Genomic DNA, 21,045 nt, shown 5'->3' with positions numbered 1-21,045 from the left:
TTTATGCTCTGTGACCCCATATACCACTACCTGCCTTGCCATAGTGGTATGTACTCTCCCCACTCCCTCTGCCAAAAGAAGCCAATCAAGGCCAATTTCCCATGAGGTAGCCTGAAATGAAAAGCTCTGTTCTGACAAGGATGAGATGAAAACTAGCAGATTATTTATCTCTTTTACTTCTCATAACAACCATGGGAAGCACCTACTGTCATCGCCATTTTCAGATGGAGAAACAGACTCAGAGCAGTCATATAACTTGTCTAAAGTCAACCAGATAGATGCTATGATTATCCTCTTTTTAAGATAGGGAAACTGAGACTTGGAGAGGTTAAGTAACTGGTCAAAGGTACTGAGTGAGTAAACGAAATTAAGACACAAACCCAAATGGGCCTGACTCTCAAGGCCATTGCTCTGGCCACTGTTCTAGACTGTCATGTGGATGGCGAGTATGTGGGGGAAGCTGTTGGGAGGTGAAGAGAGAGCAGACGCACAAAAAAAGAGCTAAAGAAAGGATGACGACAGAAATGACAATGTAGTCACACTTAAGCTGCCTCAGGTGCTACCCCAACCCCTGGCCTGGCTATTCGGCTTTTCCTGAGCCCCATGCAAATTGTATTTTTTCAGTAGTTTCCCTTTTCCTTAAAGTACCTTGACTGCCTTAGCCTCTGGGCTGTGAAACCAAAGAAGCCCTCACTAGGAAAGCCTACACATCATTAGAGCCTAACGGTCCCTTTTGTGGAGTGCCTCAAAATGATTACCAAACATATATTATGTATCTAATTACCTAAAAGCATCACAAAACAGGGCCTGGATCATAAAAGATAGCTGATCTAGGTGAGGGATTAAGTTGCCATCTAACTAAAAGTAAACAAGAATTCTGAAGGCTGACCTGCTGGATATACTTTCCAATAACCTTCCAGCTTCTTACAATAAACACATCCCTGTATTACCCCCCAGCTCTACAAAATTCTGCCTTTGTTTCTCTCCTTTTAATGTGACCTTCTGCATTGTCACAGACAATTTTCTCTCTGCTCTTGTCAGAGCCATAAATAAAGGATAATTTGAAGTGGCCTACCACTCTGAGCTTGATATTTGCCAGTGATATTTTTCTTTTTAGCTGTTAGAAGGTAACCTTTTTTCCAGTTCAAGTGGAAAAAGAGAACTCAGTTGATAACATAAAAAAACTCACCTCTATCTAAAAATCAAATAGCATTAAATGTTCGGCAGTCTGATGCACACATTACATGTAATATAAATAATTCGAACTAAATGTTTTGGGCTTCTGAGTAAATTCACAGTTAAGTGTTGTTTTTAAGTTACACTGAGCAGGATTCTCCCCTACATCCTCTTATGGGATTCCCCTAGCTGGAAGATCCAACTGCAATAAAGGCAATCCAGTATTATTTGTATCATGAGTTAAGTAAACATGAAATACACAGTAGAGTCCAAAATCAAAATTATACATGCCTGCATGATTAGAGTTGCTCACAGAAGGAGGAAAAGAGGTAAACTAAAATGAATTTATTTGCAACACTATTCTCCCAGTGTTGTGTAATCTTAATAACATTTGGGGGCAAAAAAAGCCTTCTGTATCCTAATGTAAGTTGCACGGTGACACAAAGGCCTGAACAGTGAAAAAATGACAAAAAGAATCTTAAAATCTTTACCTTGTTCATTGTTTCCTCCATTAAGCAAGAGTTCATCATTTTGCCTTTTCAATTCTGTTATGTATTTAAAGGCTTGGTCCAAGATCATATTCTTGCTCTGCCAAAGAAAATTAACCATTTAAAAGTTTCGCTGAAGAGTAAGAACTTGCCAGAAGAAACTTGAAGCTTTGGTTTTATCACACATATATAACATGTATCTTTAAATTTTTTTAAAGGCGCCATATTCAAAAACTTCTGTTCATCTAAGTATTTATTGAGCATCTACTATATGTCAGGCTCTGTCCTAAGTACTAGGGATGTAATAAACAAAACAGAAAAAAGCTTCTGACTTTGAGGAATTTTATTTATATATATAAGTATAAAATCAATGGTGATGTGCTATGAAGAAAAATAAAGCAGAGTAAAGAGGGGCCAGATAGATGGCAGAGGTTACTCTGTGCTACAGACTGAATGTTCGTGTTCCCCTACAATTCATGCTGAAACCCTAATCCCTGGTGTGATGGTATTTGGAGGTGGGGCCTTTGGAAAATAATTAGGTCATGAGTGTAGATCCCTCATAAATGAGATCAGTGCCTTTAGAAGAAAAGACAGGAGATGTGATCACTCCCTCTCTGTCATGTGAGGATGTAATTAGAAGAGAACCCACATCAGGAACCAAACTGGCTGGCACCTTGATCTTGTACTTCCCAGACTCCAGAACTTTGAGAAATAAATGTCAGTTGTTTAAATCACCCAGTCTATATTATTTTTCTTATGACAGCCCAAATGTCTAAGACGCTCTGCTATAATCTATTTTGTATAGGGAGGTTGAGGAAGGCCTCTCTGTAAGGTGACATTTGAACACAGACCTGAAAGAAGTCCAAGGAAGTATGCCCTGTGGGTATCTGTAGGAAGAGGATTCAGGTAGCAGGACTGACAAGAGCCAAGGCTCTCAGGCAGGGCAGTGTTTGGCGCATTAGAGAAACAGTAAGGAGGTGAGTGGGACGAGAATGAAGTATACAGTAGAAGAGCAGGGGGAGAAAAGGCCAACAAGGACCTTCAAAACCATGTAAAGATTTTAGATTTGATGTTATTCTTTACTCTGTCAACTACAACTACAAACTATTCCACATAATAAGTTGAGAAAATAATGTCACTTAATTGTGCTTTGGTGTCATGGTCCCAGTATAGTCCATTCCTAAACTTTTCAAAAAGATTGCATTTTATGTCAAAGTGTTCCTTTATTATTTATTCTGAATTAACCATTTTTAAAACTAATAACATAATGTGTGTATATGGCCAAAAAAAAATGTAAATAACATGAAGGGATATAAAATGAAAAGTAACATTCCTTTTCACTTTAACTCTCCAGACCCTTTTTCAGAGGAAACTGCTGTAAAGTTACTTGTGTATCCTTCCAGAAACATTCTATGCCCATATATGTGTATATATATTTTTTAAAGCCGATGCAAGCATACTATAAACAGTATGTTACATTAGTTTTTTAATTTAAAAATATATCTTGGAGATATTTCCATATAGCATTTAAATATCTATATCTATTATCATACTTTCTAAAGGCTATACTTATTTTATTACCAGTCTGAGTCCCAAAAGAGACCCAATATAACCAAGGAAACACTTTAGAGAGAGAAAACTGATATTGTCTTTTTTAAAAGCAAAAGTAGAGACAAAGGCAGAACTGATGATACCCACCTACGGCCTGTCTACAGCAGATGAGAGTGGGGATGTACGGCAATTAGTGAAGAAAATCTACTCTGCCTCTGGGAGCCAAATACTGACTTATATTGCATACTCTAGAACACGAAGGAAGTAAAATGATTACAGTTTCCTTTCAGAGAAATTTGTAGGAAAGAAAAGAGAGGAAAATAAGAGATTACTAGGAAAACAGCAATATTTACTGAGTAGCTACCATACATTGAGATATGAAGGAAGAAAAACAGTCAGAAGACAGTGCCTACCCTTAAGTTTGAAATTGTGTTAAACAAACAGAAAGCACATTTTTAAAAAGACTAAAAAACACATTTACGCAAGACTAAGTACCACCCCTAGGGGAGAATAAAAAGAAACTGAAGTGTAAGACCTTAGCTGAAGGAGATAATGCCAAGAAGCCAGCAAACCGATCTGGCCTTCCAAAAGCCAGTTCAGGACTGGGAAGTTCAGGACTGGGAAGCTCCAGCTCCCACGGAAGGTGGGGTGAGGTATGAGGTTAAAACTGAGGAGACGGGTGGAAAGACTCTTCTTGTGCAGTAATAAGAACCAACCCCCACACATACATTCTAAGCAGCTGGATGACTTCCCTTTTCTGCCCTGACCACAGGAGACAAGTTTATTTTCTGTGAAATGTGAACCAGAGAATTTCAGCCTCAGGGATACCTGGCACAGAAGTGAACAAGATGAGGCTCCTGAGTGAAAACAGAGGGGTAAAGTAAAACTCTGCCTCCTAAAGCATGAGATTCTCCAGTTCCCAGAATAATGGCAACTAGCCTCAGATTCCTCTTCCAACCATTCCCACTGCTAGGTAGAGGGATAAAGAATCCTGCTCTGAAAAATAAAAAAAAAATAAAAAAATTAATAGCTACCCCTAAAACTAAACAAAACAAAAAAACTGCATATACTGATATTTTTGAGTTTCACAACAATAACAGCAGTTCACTACCTAATCACTCAACAGTTAGGGCCACCAACAGACAAGCCTAGTCAATCAGCTTTTAATATCTTATTCTCAAAAATGAAAAAATAACCAAGTATCACTAAACATTTAAGGAAACTGAAAAACAGACATCAAGGCAAGGGTGGTGCGAGCAGGAGGGGTGGGGGGCGGGGAGGTTGTAGATCAGAAGAAACAAAACCAAGACAACACAGAATAGAGAAGAAAAAAAATTTAAAAACCCTATATAACATTTTCAGAGATGGATAAGATGATATTGTATCCATGAAACAAACATGTAACATGAAAAGAAACAAAAAGAATAAAGACAAAAGACTCTTGGAAATTAAGAATATGAGAGCTAAAATTAAAAACAGAAGAGCTGGAAGAGACCAATCAATTGAGATTGAATAAAAAAGGGTAGAGGGTTCCAGAAGTAAAGTCTCAAAGGGAAAATGTAAATTATATGGTACATTTGCCCATACAGAAACTGTACTAAGAGACTATTGGAAGTGTGGAAAAAATTGAAAATAGGTATATAGAAAATTAAGCAAATGAAAAACAATGAGGCAATTATTAACTCCAAAATAACAAAAATCACATATGAAATGAAACATAATATAGTACTCTTTAGCTCAACCATAAACATTTTCACAGTCTTAATAACAGAAAAACTGAATATCAATTTAATCAAAAGTTGTGGTAGAATTACATTGCGAGGATTAGACAAGGGGAAATCAAGCAAAAAGCATAATAGAAAATCAACAGATAATACGTAAAATGGAAAATAAAAATATAGTAATATAACCACATTATTTCAAAATATAAAGGTAAATACTAGAAGAAAACAATTGAGAATGATTGCTTCTAAGGAGCTATATTAGAACTGAGAAGCAGTGGACAAGACACTGTTATAAGCTTTTTTGTGCTATCTGCTATATGTATATATTAATTTGTATATGTTAATTTAATTAAAATTAATTTCAAAAGCCTAACACAAATTCTGATATCCTATTACAATGGAATACTATATAACCATTAAAAAAAAAAAAGAAAGAGATCACATTTGAAAAGGTATCTACAACCAAAAGCCTATTGTGTATCACTGAGAGTAAAAATGACAAAGCAGGTCATGAAACTATATAGATATACCCATAAAGCAATGCCTGGAGAGATGTGTTAATAACATTTTTAACAGTGGTTATAATTTCAGAGTGGGGTATCAATTTATTTTTTAAACTTTTATGCCTTCTATATTGTTTCTATTTTTATTGTTTTGTTTTGTTCTGCTTTCAATGAGCACTCTTTACCCTCATTATCAGAAGAAACAAAAAGTTATCTTCATTAGGGAAAACTGTCATCTTTAATACGCTAAGATTTAAGTACTAGTGAAGGTGGATAGGGCATGGAGAATAAAAAAAAGAAGAAACCCTTAGAAGATTCTAGGTAAGAATTTAAGATAGTAAAGGACATAATTGGCAGAAAAGAAAAGAAATACCTGGTGAATACACTGGCATATATATAAATGTAATCATGGGACCAAGTAATTCAAGATTTTAAAGATCTAGAAATTATATGGTCCATTGATCATTAGAAAACTGTACTAGAAGACTATTAACAGTGTAGGAAGAATTAAACATGGGTATATATAAAATTAAGCAAATGAAAAACAAGGAGGCAATCACCAACTCCAAAAAAACTGGTAATGATGGGAAACAAAAATAATCATTCTGAACATGGAAACAACAGAGAATTATTTGTTCATAAGTTATGAATGAAAATACAACTAGACTTCTTACCTGCTTCAGCGCAGGGGAACATGGGATCAACTCTCCTATTCTGTTAATCCCAGCATTGATTTTCTTCTTCCTATGCCTCTCCACTAGACAGAGAAAAAAAATCCATTTATCAAACCTTATAGTACTACAGCCAAACTGCCTCATTCTCCCTGGGTCAAGAAATTTTAGGTAAAAATAAAACAAACAAACAAAAAAAACACTAAGATCTTATCAAACAATATCTACTAAAGACTAACTGTAAAAAAATTTCTAAGGATGTCATATTTCAAATCTAGTGTCATAGAAATTAATATAAGAAATACTTTTATTAGCACTTTAAAGAATGATCTGTAATAACTAAATTCAAATTAAAAACAGAAATTGCTAATAATATATTAATTACTATTAAGCCATTATCATTATATTTCAAGTAGTTACTAGAGATTTTAATGATAACTAAATTTCAAGAACCCACTAATGAGCTAAGTTACTAGAAAGCTTCTTCTTTATAGCAGATGGGCAAATGAGACCTTTCTAGACATATTAAAGTACCTTAAAACACCCTTTAGGATGACCAGAGGACATTTCTGGAATCATCTTATGACTTAAAATAGACAAGAAAAAGCACTGGTTTGTTTTTTTTTCTGTGGGGTCTGGGCTGTTCACTTTGGCTACATAGATTTTTTTTCCCATCCAAGAAACTGGGCAACTGACTTCTCAGTTAATTGAGAAATGTTCCAGGCTTGCATGCTACAACTTTAAAAATTGTATAGGAAGTGTGAGAAAATACAAGAGATGAGCTAAATAATTTCTGTAAGGCACCGCTGGTAGAAACATTAGCCTTGGCTATTTTCTCTTAGAAAGTTTTCTAAAACTTTCCTGTCTAACAAAGAATTCCAGTCCTTCTAAAGGAATGATCTTTCAGATTGTAGCATAGGTACATCTTGCTTTGCAAAATATATACTTTTTGCTTCAGAATCTAGCAGTAAGGACGTCCCTTTCAATGACATCTAATTACTCTCTCTTAATAAATTACTATCAAGACATATTTATGGCACCATGTGACAGATAATTCCAATAAAAAGATTGAGTTTACATAGCCGAAAAAGATTAGATTTAACTCGCATGGCCAAAAAAAGCAAAGCAATAAAGTACAGCTCACCTTTCTTCTGCATTCTCTAACAATAGTATTTGTTGTTATCTAAAAACAGATTTTTTAATATGTGGCGGTAAAAACAAAACAAAACATTAAGACTCTTGATCCACAGTGATAAAGGGGAATTCAAAGGCAGCAGACTCCCTTCTGGGGAACAGCAATATCCTACAGTGTTTAACACATCTCTCCACAGATAAAATTTTCCCTAGAGTCCTTTCCTTAGGGAAAGGAAGATATCATTTATAGAGTAATAGAAATTAACTTCTAAATTTTTTTTTAGATCTGACTGTAGATAATCCTTAAATTATCTAAATAGACAATAAATCAGAAGATAAGCAAGCCATCTTCATAAGACAAGGGGGTGTTTTTTCAATTAAAAACAATAAATGAATACTTTCCTAAAACATAATGAATAATGATTCTATGCTTATAACATAAAAACTTATAATCAACTGCAGTATAATTTCATTTTGAATGCAAAAGGTTAACAACTAAAATTTAAATTGTTGTTTCTACCTGCATTGTGTGTCTCCCGGTTTTTCTTTCTGAAAAAAGAAAAAATGTAGATAAAAGGAACATGAAAATAATGGGAAAATGTTTTCACCACCTTATATTTTGCGACATAAAAATAAATTTTATGAATTCATATTTGTGGCATCGAACAATCTGAAGAAAAATGTTCTTAATATATATTACGGTATGAAAACTTAACTGCAGATACATCAATATAAATTTAAAAACCCACAATTTCTGAAAGTAACTACAATTCTCTATTCCTAAATACCCAAAAGTCATTAGTTGGGAACTAACTCAATCACTGAAAACTATTTAAAAAATGTAACTAAGGAGCTAGTCAACTCTCAAAGTGATGTGTCAAGTAGGTGACTTTTGATGTTTGCCCTGGCACTCAGCCCAAGGTGGGAGTATGTAAAGGAGACAAGCAACAGTAGAGAGGAAACTTGAAATCCCCAGGGAAATGTGGCAGCCACTAACACCCATGCACTGACAATTGGCATTTGAGCTATCTTTTGCATTTCTGTACCTTAGGTTATCTAAATTCTTAAATTTTCTTAAAAGCTAATCTACTGAAAACACTGATTTTCCCTTTCATGTACAGTTAATCAATATATTAGCATTCTCTAATAGCTATTTGGTAAGGAAAGAGAACAGCAATTTTAATATTAATGGAAGCATTGGCCATGCAATTCTAAGCAGAAACATTGGCCAAAATGCTAGAAATCTAAAAGAAGGGTTATACAAGAACCAGATATAATATTATACTGATGTGCATATTGGCATTAATGGTTTCTAACGTCACTAAATGTCCATTCAAACCGACTTCAACCTAAGTGAACTTACTGTATGCAAGTAAAAATTTCAGGAGAAACTGATTGTCATTTTAGTTGTTACACTGCTGGTAGAATATGAAGGACAGGTAAATTTTAACTATGTACCCCCTTCCATAAACCTATTTCTATTTATCCACACATAGTTTTGAAGAACAATGGTTTGTTAGGCATCCAAGTGAAAGTTCCCAAACGACTACCTATTTAACAAAGTAGGAGCTAATTCTTCTTATCTTCTAAAACTGTATTATTTTTGGACTGTTGCTACATACCTGTGCTGCTTTTTTGTAGGAGTCTCATTCTCTGTCATTTCTGGCATGGTTACAAAGATAGGAACCTACAAAGCATAGAAAGACACACCAGAAAGTTTAAAGTCATTATAGTATCTTAGAGAAACTGATTATTAGCTTTTGGTTTGAATACCAAAATGCTAAAAAATAAAAGCAACATCATGAAAAAGCACTGGATTAGGTGTTATGAATAGAAAAAGGCATAAGAAAACAGGACACAAAATATTACAACCAGCAGATGAAGAACATGGTGAATGTCAAATGTGAGATGTAGCCAGAAAGTGCTTAAGAAGATTGGAGTAGAGAAAAATCGTTACGGCTTGGGAATCAAGAAAAATTTAAAGGGAGTATCAATTTGAGGAAGACCTGGAAAGACAGGTAAAACAGACTTGAGTTGGGAGAGTTATGTTTTTGTTCATGATACTGTTTATTCTTGATACAAAATTTAAACTAGAACAATGGTCCCCATCACTGAACACAGGGTAAACAAAAGTGACAAGCAGACAAACATGTAACATTCCAAACATAGAAGCAAGCAATCATTCATTAATTCACTTATTTGCTAGGCTTCTTTCATTTCAAACTGTTAGAAGTCTTACGTTATCATTTGGGAATCATTAAAATCTGAGTATGAATATAAAAGTTCTATTTATATTTTAAAAATCATGATACTAAAGAATATATGTACTATAAGGAAATATAAACATATGCCCAAAATGTCTGAAAGCAAATACATTAAAATATTAATCATAGTTCTATAGGGCCAGCAATATTAGAGCTGATTTCTTTCTCATCTGTGATTTTCAAATATTTCATAATGAAAACTTTAATGCTTTTAAATCTCAGAAACTGAACACCTTTCAAAAGAGGTCTGTCAAGTTGGGCTACCCGTTCTAGTATACTAGAGGACGTGCAAATGTGGTTTCCCATTTTCTCTCTGAGAAAGAAAGAAGGCAACAAGTATGGAATTGGAAGTCAGCACGATTTTAAAATCTGGTTCTCCCATTTCCTAGCTGTGGTCTTGGGCAAGTTATATATCTTCTTGGAACCACAGATGTTTCATCTACAAAATGGATCATAATCACAGTATGTAGATCATTAGGTTGTTTCAAGAAGCGAATGAAAGAATGCAGGGAGGGCACAACAGCACAATGCCTAGCAGTAAGAAGAATTCAGTAAATGTTAGCTATGAATAGTAATGAGGTATTTCAGGTAAAGGTTTTAGCCCTGGGAAAGAGGGTAAAGGTCGTGGGAAATAAGTGAAAGTGAATGTAGACAGGGTAATGACAGAGCACTGACTCAAGCAGCCTGAGGAGAAACGTGTGCCCAAGACCCACTCCCAGCAGCTTATTCCACCTTCTCCCTAACACTTATGAGGGCACATACCCACCTAAAAGCAACATGCTCACATTAGATAACCATGTAATGATAACGTGGGACAGGTAAGTAAATAAGTCCCTGTCATCTTTCTCACCTAAGGGCTTGCAGAATTTCTTCACTTTTGATTCCTGGCTTCCAATACCTCCCGTTTCTGATCCAAATTTATCATCTTCTGCCAGAAGATGGTCTATAAGTTATGTTTTCTTCTTACTATACAAGAGAAAAATCAATGTTTATAGTGGCATGTAAAACAAGGATTGATAACCTATGGCATACAGGCAGATTTTCAGTGGCACTTAGGATGATCCTGAATTCCCCGCCCTCCACTTGCAAAATAATGAATGTAGCTGCTTTCAAAAGTCACTTTCCAATAGCTTATCCAAAAAGATGGTAGTACTGCAACCACTGGATGATTGGTCCCCAGGAGATGATTCTCTCCTTTCTCTTATGCATGTTCACTTTCCTTTAAGTTCTGGTTCTCCACCTCGCTTTTATACTAAGATCTGTCCTTGTGCAGATAAGGGTGAAATACATGGTGATAGAAGATATAACTTTGGGTGGTAAACACACAATGCAATATACATATGACATATTATTAAACTGTATACTTAAAACCTATATAATTTTATTTATGAATGTCACCCCCATAAGTTTAAGTTTAAAAAAAGAGGAAAAATCTGTCTTTAATTATAAAATTATCTTTCCTTGACTCTCCTACTCCCCCTTCTCTCGTGAGAGTAACTGAAAAGTTATTCAAGGACTTTCCACTAAGGCAATGACATTAGGAAGACAGCCCTCATATGTGTGTATCACATGAACTCTGCAAACAAAAATTGAGTTTAGGCCTTAATAAAGAATTACAAGCATTTATTTGAGCAAAACAAGCTGAAATGAAGAGACAGATTCAGGTAGCAATCTAAATTGTGTTCCACTGAGAAAAGGGGGAGGCTACCTATCATAGAGAAAGTTACCACCCAGGTTCCCAATTAGGTCCATTTTATGTAAATGAGGTACTCAGTTCTGGCTGGATGGGGCAGATCTCAATCCCTGGTAGAAAGAGGAAACCAGGATTTCCCTACAGTGGTTGGCTCAGGTAGCATAAACGATTAGGGCATAGTGCAGGAAGCCTGAGTTCAGTCTGAGGTTTTTCCCTGTAAACAGAGTACTTGATGAGATCCTGTCAGCAAGTGGCCGCTAGACTCTTATTATTCATAAAATTTGGGCCCTTGGTCAATCATTGTGAGTCCATCTCAGCGAATAAATCCCTTCTCGGGGTTCACAGCAAATGCATCTCTTCTTAGCATCCACAGCTCTTTAAAAATGTAGATTTGGGGACTTCATCCCAGACACATAAAAAGTACTGGGAATCTGTATTTTCAACAAGGTCTCTAGGTGATTTTTCTTTTTCTTCTGCTTCTCCTCCTTTTTCTTTTTTTTTTTAACAAAAAAGTTTGAGAAACTTAGCTCTACATTAGGGCAATGTTTCCTAAATATTCCTGATAAAAATTATCAGAATAATACGAATAAATTCTCGGCCCATCCCAGACCCCTTGAAGCAGTTTATAAGGAAGGAATTCCAATTTCTAAAGGAAGAGTGCCCAGGGTGATTCTTATATAGAAAATTTAGAAACAGAGGCAAGTGGCTTTAATTGGCGAAATTTCAGGCATCTAATACCCTATTATAGGAGAGATTATTTGAGATATGGCATGACAGTTAACGACATAATTTTACCTGTAAATCAGTAAGGTCAGATTTGCCTCATACCCATGAGTCAATGTTTGGTCATTAGCATCAGGTTCTAGTTGCTCCCCGGTAGCACTTTTGAAAATCTGCAGATTCATGTTACCATTAAGATACATAAAAGTTCTAATTTTCTAAACATCTAAAATCTTAAAGTAAATGACATTGTGGTGAAAGCCAGGCGTTCAACCGAAAAAGGAATACTGCAAATCAAAAACATCCAGTTTACTAAATGTCACTATAAACATCCATCTCAAACCACACTTTAACCAATTCAATTACATCTAATTCTATGCAAAATTATTTCCATGTCCAATTCTTTCTGATATCAAAATTGCATTCCTGACATTAAAAAAAAACTTATTGGAATAAAGAACTATATAATTTTGTCATAAATCCTTGTCCACTTATTAACTAATCTAAGGAAGTGGTGCTTTTAATACAATATTTATAGAACTATATACAAATATACCCTTTAAAATAAAGTGCTATGGACGAAAAAGGGGCTCTATTATAAATCTAACCAAAAGTGACCTCACAGGGTGATCTGATCACAAATTTCGAACTGGGCAGGTCATGGTGGGCAGCTATAAAAGATTTACTTTTGCCTTAAGCAAGCCCTGTCCATTGTTCTTGTGATTCTAAGTTAATACACCTGTGAAATGCTAGAAGTAATCCTCTTTTCCTGAGACCTGGAAGAGTAACCACCCTCAGAGGAACACATAATCTTGTTAACTATACTGTAATCCAATCAGATTTCCTTGCCTTTCTTTCTCCCACCTTCACATAATCTTCCTATGTTCTCTCCTTCTCTCCATTCCAAATGTATAAAAGAAACTGCAAAACTGTCATTCTCCAGAGCATTTGAGATCTTGCTTCCTGGCAGGGTGTCAGTTCTGTTCAAATAAGCTCATAAAACTTCTCTACAAGTGTGGAAGTTCTTATGTTGACAGTGCCATGAATTTTTAAAGAAAAACTTCAAAATGTTACATTAGTAATATATGAATTATTATTTTTCATGGTAAGAAAGGATTATTTCTGAAATTAGTCAAATCCATTGGTTCTCAAAGTGTGGCCTTCAGATCATTTACATTAACATCATATCTTTTAAAACTTTTTTTCCCCTTGAGGTAAAGCTTACACATAATAAAACGCATAAATCTAAAGTATAACATTCAATGAGTTCTGACAAATATACACACCTGTGTGATCCAACTCCTATCAAAGTATATCACTAGAGAAAGTTTTCATGTGACTCTTCCTCATCAATTCCTTCCCCTCCTCCCACAGAGGCAACCAATGTTCTCATTTATTTCACCATAGAACTTTATAATGTATTAACTGAAAATTCTATTGTGTCAATGTTTTACTCAGCTTGCCATTTTTCAAATTCATCCAAATAGTCCTTCTTACTACTATGAATATATATTGTGTGAGTTTAAAACAGTTTCTTTATTCATTTTTCTGTTGTTGAACACCTAGACTGTTTCCTTGTTTGGGCTATTATGAATGAAGCTGCTATCCATGAACGTTCTTACATAAGTCTTTTTGAGGATACAGTCTTTCATTTCTCTTGGGTAAATATCTAGGAGTAGAATTGCTTATCATATACTCTACAGTTCCAATCTAGGTATTAAGCCAAGAGAAATGAAAGACTATATCCACAAAAAGACTTACATAAGAACATTTGTCACACTTTCCCCAGAGTGATAGTACCATTTGCACTCCAAATCTCAGTGTAGACTAACTATAAAAAAGATTTCTAAGAATGTCATATTTCAAATCTAGTATTATGGAAATTGATATAAGCAATACTTTTATTAGCACTTTAAAGAATGGGATCCCTGATAACTAAATTCAAATTATACATCTGCTTTCTTTCAGCATACAATTTCAAATTTCTATTTAGTTACCAATCATCCCTAATTTCTCAAATACAAGGAAAATGTGAAGCCACTAAAAATAAGTACAGCATTTATTTAGGAGAAAACTCAGTCTAACTGCTCAGTGGCAAATTGTATTTTCTTCTCACCAAAAAGCAAATTAATAGCAAAGGTTAATTTAAATGGTGTCTTTAAATACAATGCAAAACCTAATTCTTATCATAGAATTTTCAAGTTGAATTAAAATGTCTGAATTGAAATATTTATAGCACATTGCTTAAACATTATTTGTCAGTGGTTTGAGGAAGATCTCGTTTTTGCTGTTGTTTAATGCATTCCTATGTATTTTACAATTATTTAAAATATTTTATGGAATGGCTACATAGATATGCAGTTTTTAAATGTGTTCTATTTCTTTATATGAACTCTCTTAGTAAATCCTTAGTCCTCTCCAATCAAAATGACTTGCCCCACTGAACTAGAATATAATCCAAAGAAATTATAGCACAACTAATCTTAAATCCCTGGTCTAAGTCACAGCCATTATACTACTAGTCTATTTCACCTCTGTAACAAAAAGATCTCTATTTATTTTGATCACCTTGCTTTAACAGTTTTTCCTTACATTAAAAGTAATATATAACTAGAAAACAAAGGCATGGAGAGAAAATTAAAACTACTCTCAATCACAACACTACAAGAATCCACAAGAATCAATGTTAACACTTTTTGGATTTTCTTGTGGATTTTTTTCTACACACACCTTATTTTTTATAAATGCTAGACCACAAGCAAGGTTGTATTCTCCTTTTTACTAAAGGTGAGTATTTCTCCATGTCATTAAATATTCAAAATCATGACTATAGCATTTATGTTTAATATCACATATATATCATCTATCATCTTATTTAGTGCTTTAGGCATCTATGCTCTCTGTATTTTGCTATTGGAGCTACTGTTTGCATTTATCTTCTCCAGCATTTTCAGTTAATAATCCTCTACCCAGAATGTCCTATTACTTGGTCCAACTGTTTCAAGTCATTAAATCTTGACCCAACAGCACTATAGCACAGGGATAGCAGAGGGGTGCTTTTTACACCCAGAGTAATCCTTCTTTGTCTGTGGTTTTAGTAGCAGCTTTCCACCTCAGTGGGAACTTGAGTAGCTGTTTATGAGTGTGCTCTATTGTTTTCTGCTTTGTGTAACTGCTATCAGAAGTTCTCATCTCTTTTACCGTCAAAGAAATCTTACATCCTTTAACAATGTCTGTTGGCTCCTTCCTGTCAATATGTCACCATCATGTCTGGCACAACAGTTTTGGAGGCTCGTAATGTCAACCATGGGATACTATGACATATATAAGAATATGAGATAATGAAATCCTGCCACTAGAGCTTTCACTATGAAGTTGAGTCTAACTATATCTCAAGAGAAAAAAAATAAGCCAAAAGTATAATTTTCTGAATACAGTTTAAATTTTTATTTTTAAACTACACAAGTAACTTTATTTTTGAGATATAATTGACACATAACATTATATTAGTTTCAGGTGTACAACATGATTTGATATTTGTACATATCATGAAATGATCACAATAAATCTAGTTAACACCCATCACCACACAGTTACAATTTTTTTCTAATGAGAACTTTTAATATCTACTCTCTTAGCAACTTTCAAATACACAGTATAGTATTATTAAAAATATATATTTTTTGAAGAATATACAGAAATGTATAAAGTTAAATGGAAAAGTTACTTGGCTCTCCAACTATGCTCTTCAGGAATAGCAACTGTAAATAGCTCAGCATTTTTTAGACTTTTTCCTTGCTCTTGTCCAGGCAAACTATAAATACTTCTGGCTCAGAAATTATATCCTGCCTAAATTCAAAGGGAACGCCATGCTTTAAAGCTTTTTTCTTTTTTAATCAATTGCAAAAGTAATCCCTGCTCTATGTAAAAATTTTAAACAGCACAGATATATATGAAGTACCAGTGCTTCTCTGCTTTTAACAATCTAATGGTATCAATTCCAGACATTTCCGTATGTAAGCCCAAGCAATTACTTATGTCCAGATTCGCAATTGTTGCACTGAGAGGAGGACACATAAAATGGAAATAGTATCAGTTCAAATCTCTTCTGTGGGGCGATCTTACCTACTCCTTCGATAAAATTTAGGGCCCATCCCATGACTTTACTGGCCACAGTTACATAATAAAAATTCACTAGTCATTTCTAGTCACAAAACAATCCATTGGGAATATCTCAATACATTTCCTTCTATGCCTTTCCCCCACACAGTCTCTTACTCTTTCTCTCCACCTCCATCCCCCAACTTCTGCATTTGTCCTCACAGCTCCAGTCTCTTTCTGCTGAAGCACCCTTCCTTGCCTCTGTCAGGAAGGCCTGAGGCAGAATGCCCACACCAGCTCCGTCCTGACATATTCTCGATCCATATCTGGTCCACAAAAATATATACTCTATAATGCAACAACTCCCAGAAATTTACCCCACAAGTATGTTCATGTATATGCACAAAGACATTTATTCGAAGATATTCAAAAGACAAAGAAAGGCTCATTACGAGGAGACTGATGAAATATGTCACCATGTTATGTTGAACCATCTGAAATTGTCCGTATTTGATCTTTTCTGCCTCTAGAAACTGCAATTTCAGATGCTTCACTCTAATAGCTCTACCCATACAATAGTTATATTGTGTTCTATCTCCCCAAAATTCCTATGTTGAAGTCCTAACTCCCAGTACTTTGGAATGTGGCTATATTTGAAGATAGGTCTTTAAAGATGTAATTAATTTAAAATGGAGTCATTAGAGTGGGGCCTAATCCAGTGACTGATGTCTTCCTAAGAAAAGGAGATTAGACCACACAGACATAGCGATGACCACTAGAAGGTACAGTGAGAAGGTAACCACCTACAAGCCAAGGACAGAAGCCTCAAAAGAAACCAACTTGCAAACACCTTGATATTGGACTTCTAACCTCCAGAACTATAAAAAAAATAGTTTTGTTGCTGTTGTTTAAGCCACAGTGTGTATTTTGTTATGACAGCCCTAGCAAACTATATATGGGGGGGGGGGGTGCATATACACACACATACACACGAATGCACAGACTTCCTCTGGAAGGATTGCCTCTGAGGAGAAATGGGGGACAGGGTGCCAGGAAGACTTACTGTACATCCTCATATACAATTTTAATTTTTTGCCACATGCATGCCTTTTCTCTTCCAATATATGCATTAATTTTTCAGTCTTTCTAATAAATGCATTTAGGATTATACTATTTCTTCAAGGTACAACTTTGTCCACAGCCCATAGATTTTGATACATAATATTTTCAAGACATTAATTTTTAAATAGTATGTAATCTTGGTTAAATTTTAAATTATTTTTAAAATACTATACTGAAAGACAAAAAAGTAAATATTACCCCTAACCATATTTCTTTCATTTGAGATGGAAAATTTAAGACCCTTCTGCCACTTATTCAATTCCACCCCCTCCATGTTGGAAACCAATTTGGTATTAGTTTTCTTGATCTTTCTGCAGAGTTTTGTATCTATCTATGCACTTTCACATGCACATAAATTTTTTTAGAAAATGATATTATGCTATATATATGTCACTGAAACATGCTTTATTTTTACTTAGAAATATATTATCTTGGGGGGAAGGGAGGCTGCAATCAACATCTTTTACATATTTATTAGTCTAAAGGCAATAAAAGATATCTTATTATTGCTTAACTTATATCTCCTTGATGACTAAGGTGAGAATGAATCCCCTTTCACGTTATGAATCATTTTTTTCAATAATTTGCTTGTTTTTATTATCTTGACTTTTTCTTCCTTGTAATTTCAGCTTTTATATCCTCTTCAACCTGAGTTGAAAAAACTTGTGAAATAAGTTTTTGCTTCCCCTTTTGTTAATTTCGTGTGAACTGTTTCCTTACAATATGATTAGCAATAAATATTTTTTAGAATTTGAGATTTTCTTTGTAGCCCTCTTATATATTTTAAGTGTTAGATGAGTATTTAAGAAGAGTATATATTATTAGCTCCTTAGGTATAAAGTTTTATTAAATATTTTTTAAATTAAATGTTTGTTGTCTAGAATTAAACTTTGCCTGATAACAAATTAATATGCATTTTCTTTCATTCAACATTTACCTGCAGTGTATATACTTGTATTTTAACTCTTCTGTATTATTTTGTTTTTATATTTGTCTGTAGTAATACAAACCCAGAGATTTGTTTCTATAGTTTAAGAACCTTTAAAAAAAAAATGAGAACTTATTCCATCGTATTTATTATAATTATTGTTACACTGGTCATGTTCTGTTCCCTCTCCCACCATGAATATGCATGCTGATTATGAGTCCTGGCTATGAAAAGTATCACACATGGATGGAGGTGAGCAGCTAACTGGGTATCTTCTGAAGGAAGGAGCTCCATATTCATAGTGGCAACTAGAAGTTCTATAAAGTATAACGCTGATTCTCTCTCTGGCCCTAAAGCCCATGATGGAGATAGCCCCAACTTATATAAATTTGTTTTAACTACTTACCATGTGAGTAAATGCTGTAATTAAGCTATTCTAAATGATCCTGGAACAGCTGTTTTGCAGTCTGCTAATTAATTACATTTTGACCACTGCTATGGTCTGAATGTTTGTGTCCGCCAAAATTCATGTGTTGAAATCCTAATTCCCCAAGGTGATGGTATTAGGAGGTAGGGCCTTTGGGAGATGACTAGGTCATGAGGGCAGAGCCCTCATGAATGAGATTAGTGCCCTTAAAAAGAGAGCTTAAAGAGCTTACTTGCCCCTTCCACCATGAAGAAGTTGGCATTCTGCAAACCCAGAAGACCTGCACCATATCCAACCATGCTGGCATCCTGATTTGGACCTCCAGCCTCCAGAACTATGAGAAATAAATTTCTGTTGTTTATAAGCCAACCAGTCTGTGGTATTTTGCTATAGCAACTGAAAAGAACTAAGACAACCAACCTTAATCCATTCTACCTTCCAAAGTCTGAGCTTTGGGGTTTTCCAGAAGTATGTTAGGAAAACTCACTTTTCTAGTGTTTCCCCTTTACACCTGTATTGTGTTGCAGATTTCTCCACACTGTAAGGTTCTGTCATCAATCTGACTCCATATGCATTGCATTTTTCATAAGTTCCTAAATGTTTTTGATCTTTAGATGACACCTTTTCCAGCTTTTCAGCACTAATAAAGGTGTATCCTTATTTTCATATTTTCTTATTTTTTGTTAACTAGATTCTTCCTCATTATACAAATAACACATACTTATATTAAACAGATCATAATGAAGGATTTAAATTGTAAAAAAAAAAAAAAAGTAGTCTTCCCCACCAATTTTCTGCCTCAAATTTGCTGATAACACTACTCATGCAATTACTACTATGTTACTATTCTTCCCTTTTCACACTCTTATTCTTTGGAAGTATTAAGCATAGCTCACACTGAAAGAAAGGAATTCATTTCCACCTCTTACAGAAAAGAGTATCTAAACGTATTTTTTTAGAATTCTTAAAGATGTGTCTCTTCTCCCCATTTATTTATTTAATCATTTGTATCAGTATGGACTTACGATTATTTATTTTATTCTTTGGGTCAAATTTAATGCAATAGTTATTTTATTGTTAAAATTGTTCAAGCTTTGGCCATTGGACACTCTTTTGGGTTGGCTCCTGTGTCCTTTACATGTGTCCTCCTCATCTCCCTCCCACCCGTTTTTTAGTACTTTCTTACTTTTTGGTCCTATAAGATGCTCCAGGTTTATCTTGTAATATATAACCTATTGGTTCTGTTTCTCTGGAGAAGGCTGACTAATACAGTAGGTAATAAAGATGAAAGAATAAATAACTTCGGTAGAGTACAGGAATTTTTTGAAAGCTCCTAAAGTGCATCTGAGGCAGAGCCACTCTAATCACTCATACAGATATTTTCAAGCCCCCACATATCCTTCATTTTACATTAATGAATGAATGGTATAGTAGAATGGAAACAGCCTTTAGTATCAGACCTAGGATTAAATCTCACAGCTGACATTTACTAGCTATTTGTTTCAAATAAGTACTCCTTGAAGTCTTGGCATCTTCACATTTAAAACTGGGAGATTATCACCAACCTGTCAGATGACTGTTGTGAGTTTACATAATAATACATTTAACAGATCAAGCAAAGTGTCTTTTTTCTATTTCCCCCTTAATTTACTGAAGAGATGGAGGTCATATGGCACGAGTTTCATGACTGGATCCTACATTTATCTTAAAAGACCTCTGTCTAAACATCTATCCTTTCAACTCACCAGAAATTCTAAAGCTGACCTCACCATCTGTGGAGGACTCTATATTTGATTCTTCCCTCTTTGGCACTTTATTTCTCCCTTAATGATTTCTCTTTTGCTTCCAAAATATAGTTTCCTTACAGTAAACAAGAATTTGCCAACTTCTCTGTCTATCATTCTGTTTCTCTCCTACTATTCCTGTGAAGCATCTCACCTTTCTTTCATTGGCCAGTTCCTCCTAAATCTATGGTAGTATGCTTTCTGATTGTTTCTGCCAACCGAAACTGCTTTCTTAGAGGTCAGGGACTATTTTTTACCAAATTAAAGGTCTTGTCTATGTCTTCCTCCTTCTTTCTGCAGGATTTGAGGCTGCTGAACTCTCCCTTTTTTAAAAATTCTCTCTCCCAGGTTGTCTTCCTCTTCTCCAAATATGCCTCATCTTTCTCTACCATGAATCTTAGTCAAAGAGACTTTCAAAGCTCAATGCTTTTTTCTATTAGCTTTCTCCTTACAAAGTTTCAAATTGTTTCTATGAAAAAGCCATTATGTTTTTATAATAAAGCTACCTTTGAACACTGATCTTGCTCCAAATCTTTGGCTAGGCAAGACTCTCTTCAGAACATTTCATTTCAAAACCAATTAACAAGTCTGTTTACAACACACTAATCTGCCTTGCCTTTTAAGAGACCTAACTTCCAATTTCTCCATTTTATCAATAACACTAAAACTTTAATCTGGCTCTAAAACTCAAAAATAATCTTTACATCTTCTCATCAAATCCTATCAATTCTTTTCACAATCTTTTTCTCCCCTGTGTAT

General features: G+C 34.7%; 1 protein-coding gene across 3 annotated transcripts in view; it reads right to left on the bottom strand.

Annotated features, from left to right (window-relative positions):
* USF3 (upstream transcription factor family member 3) overlaps positions 1 to 21,045 on the bottom strand; it is a 35,177-nt gene that overhangs the window by 8,521 nt on the left and 5,611 nt on the right. For 2 of the 3 annotated variants that reach the window (XM_011378366.2, XM_023524715.1), the window contains exons 2-6: positions 10,362 to 10,477; positions 8,870 to 8,934; positions 7,768 to 7,796; positions 6,117 to 6,199; positions 1,668 to 1,764 (exon numbers count right to left, since the gene is read on the bottom strand). In XM_011378366.2, coding sequence (XP_011376668.1) covers positions 1,668 to 1,764; positions 6,117 to 6,199; positions 7,768 to 7,796; positions 8,870 to 8,916 — 256 coding nt within the window. In that variant the 5' untranslated portion in view covers positions 8,917 to 8,934; positions 10,362 to 10,477. Of the gene's footprint in view, positions 1 to 1,667; positions 1,765 to 4,043; positions 4,212 to 6,116; positions 6,200 to 7,767; positions 7,797 to 8,869; positions 8,935 to 10,361; positions 10,478 to 21,045 lie in introns of those variants that run through there. The other variant, XM_023524735.1, reaches the window with a different exon arrangement.

Source organism: Pteropus vampyrus, unplaced genomic scaffold (genome assembly GCF_000151845.1).
Source record: "Pteropus vampyrus isolate Shadow unplaced genomic scaffold, Pvam_2.0 Scaffold1, whole genome shotgun sequence".
NCBI classification, from domain to species: domain Eukaryota; kingdom Metazoa; phylum Chordata; class Mammalia; order Chiroptera; family Pteropodidae; genus Pteropus; species Pteropus vampyrus.
This window is presented reverse-complemented; position numbering and strand designations above follow the sequence as displayed.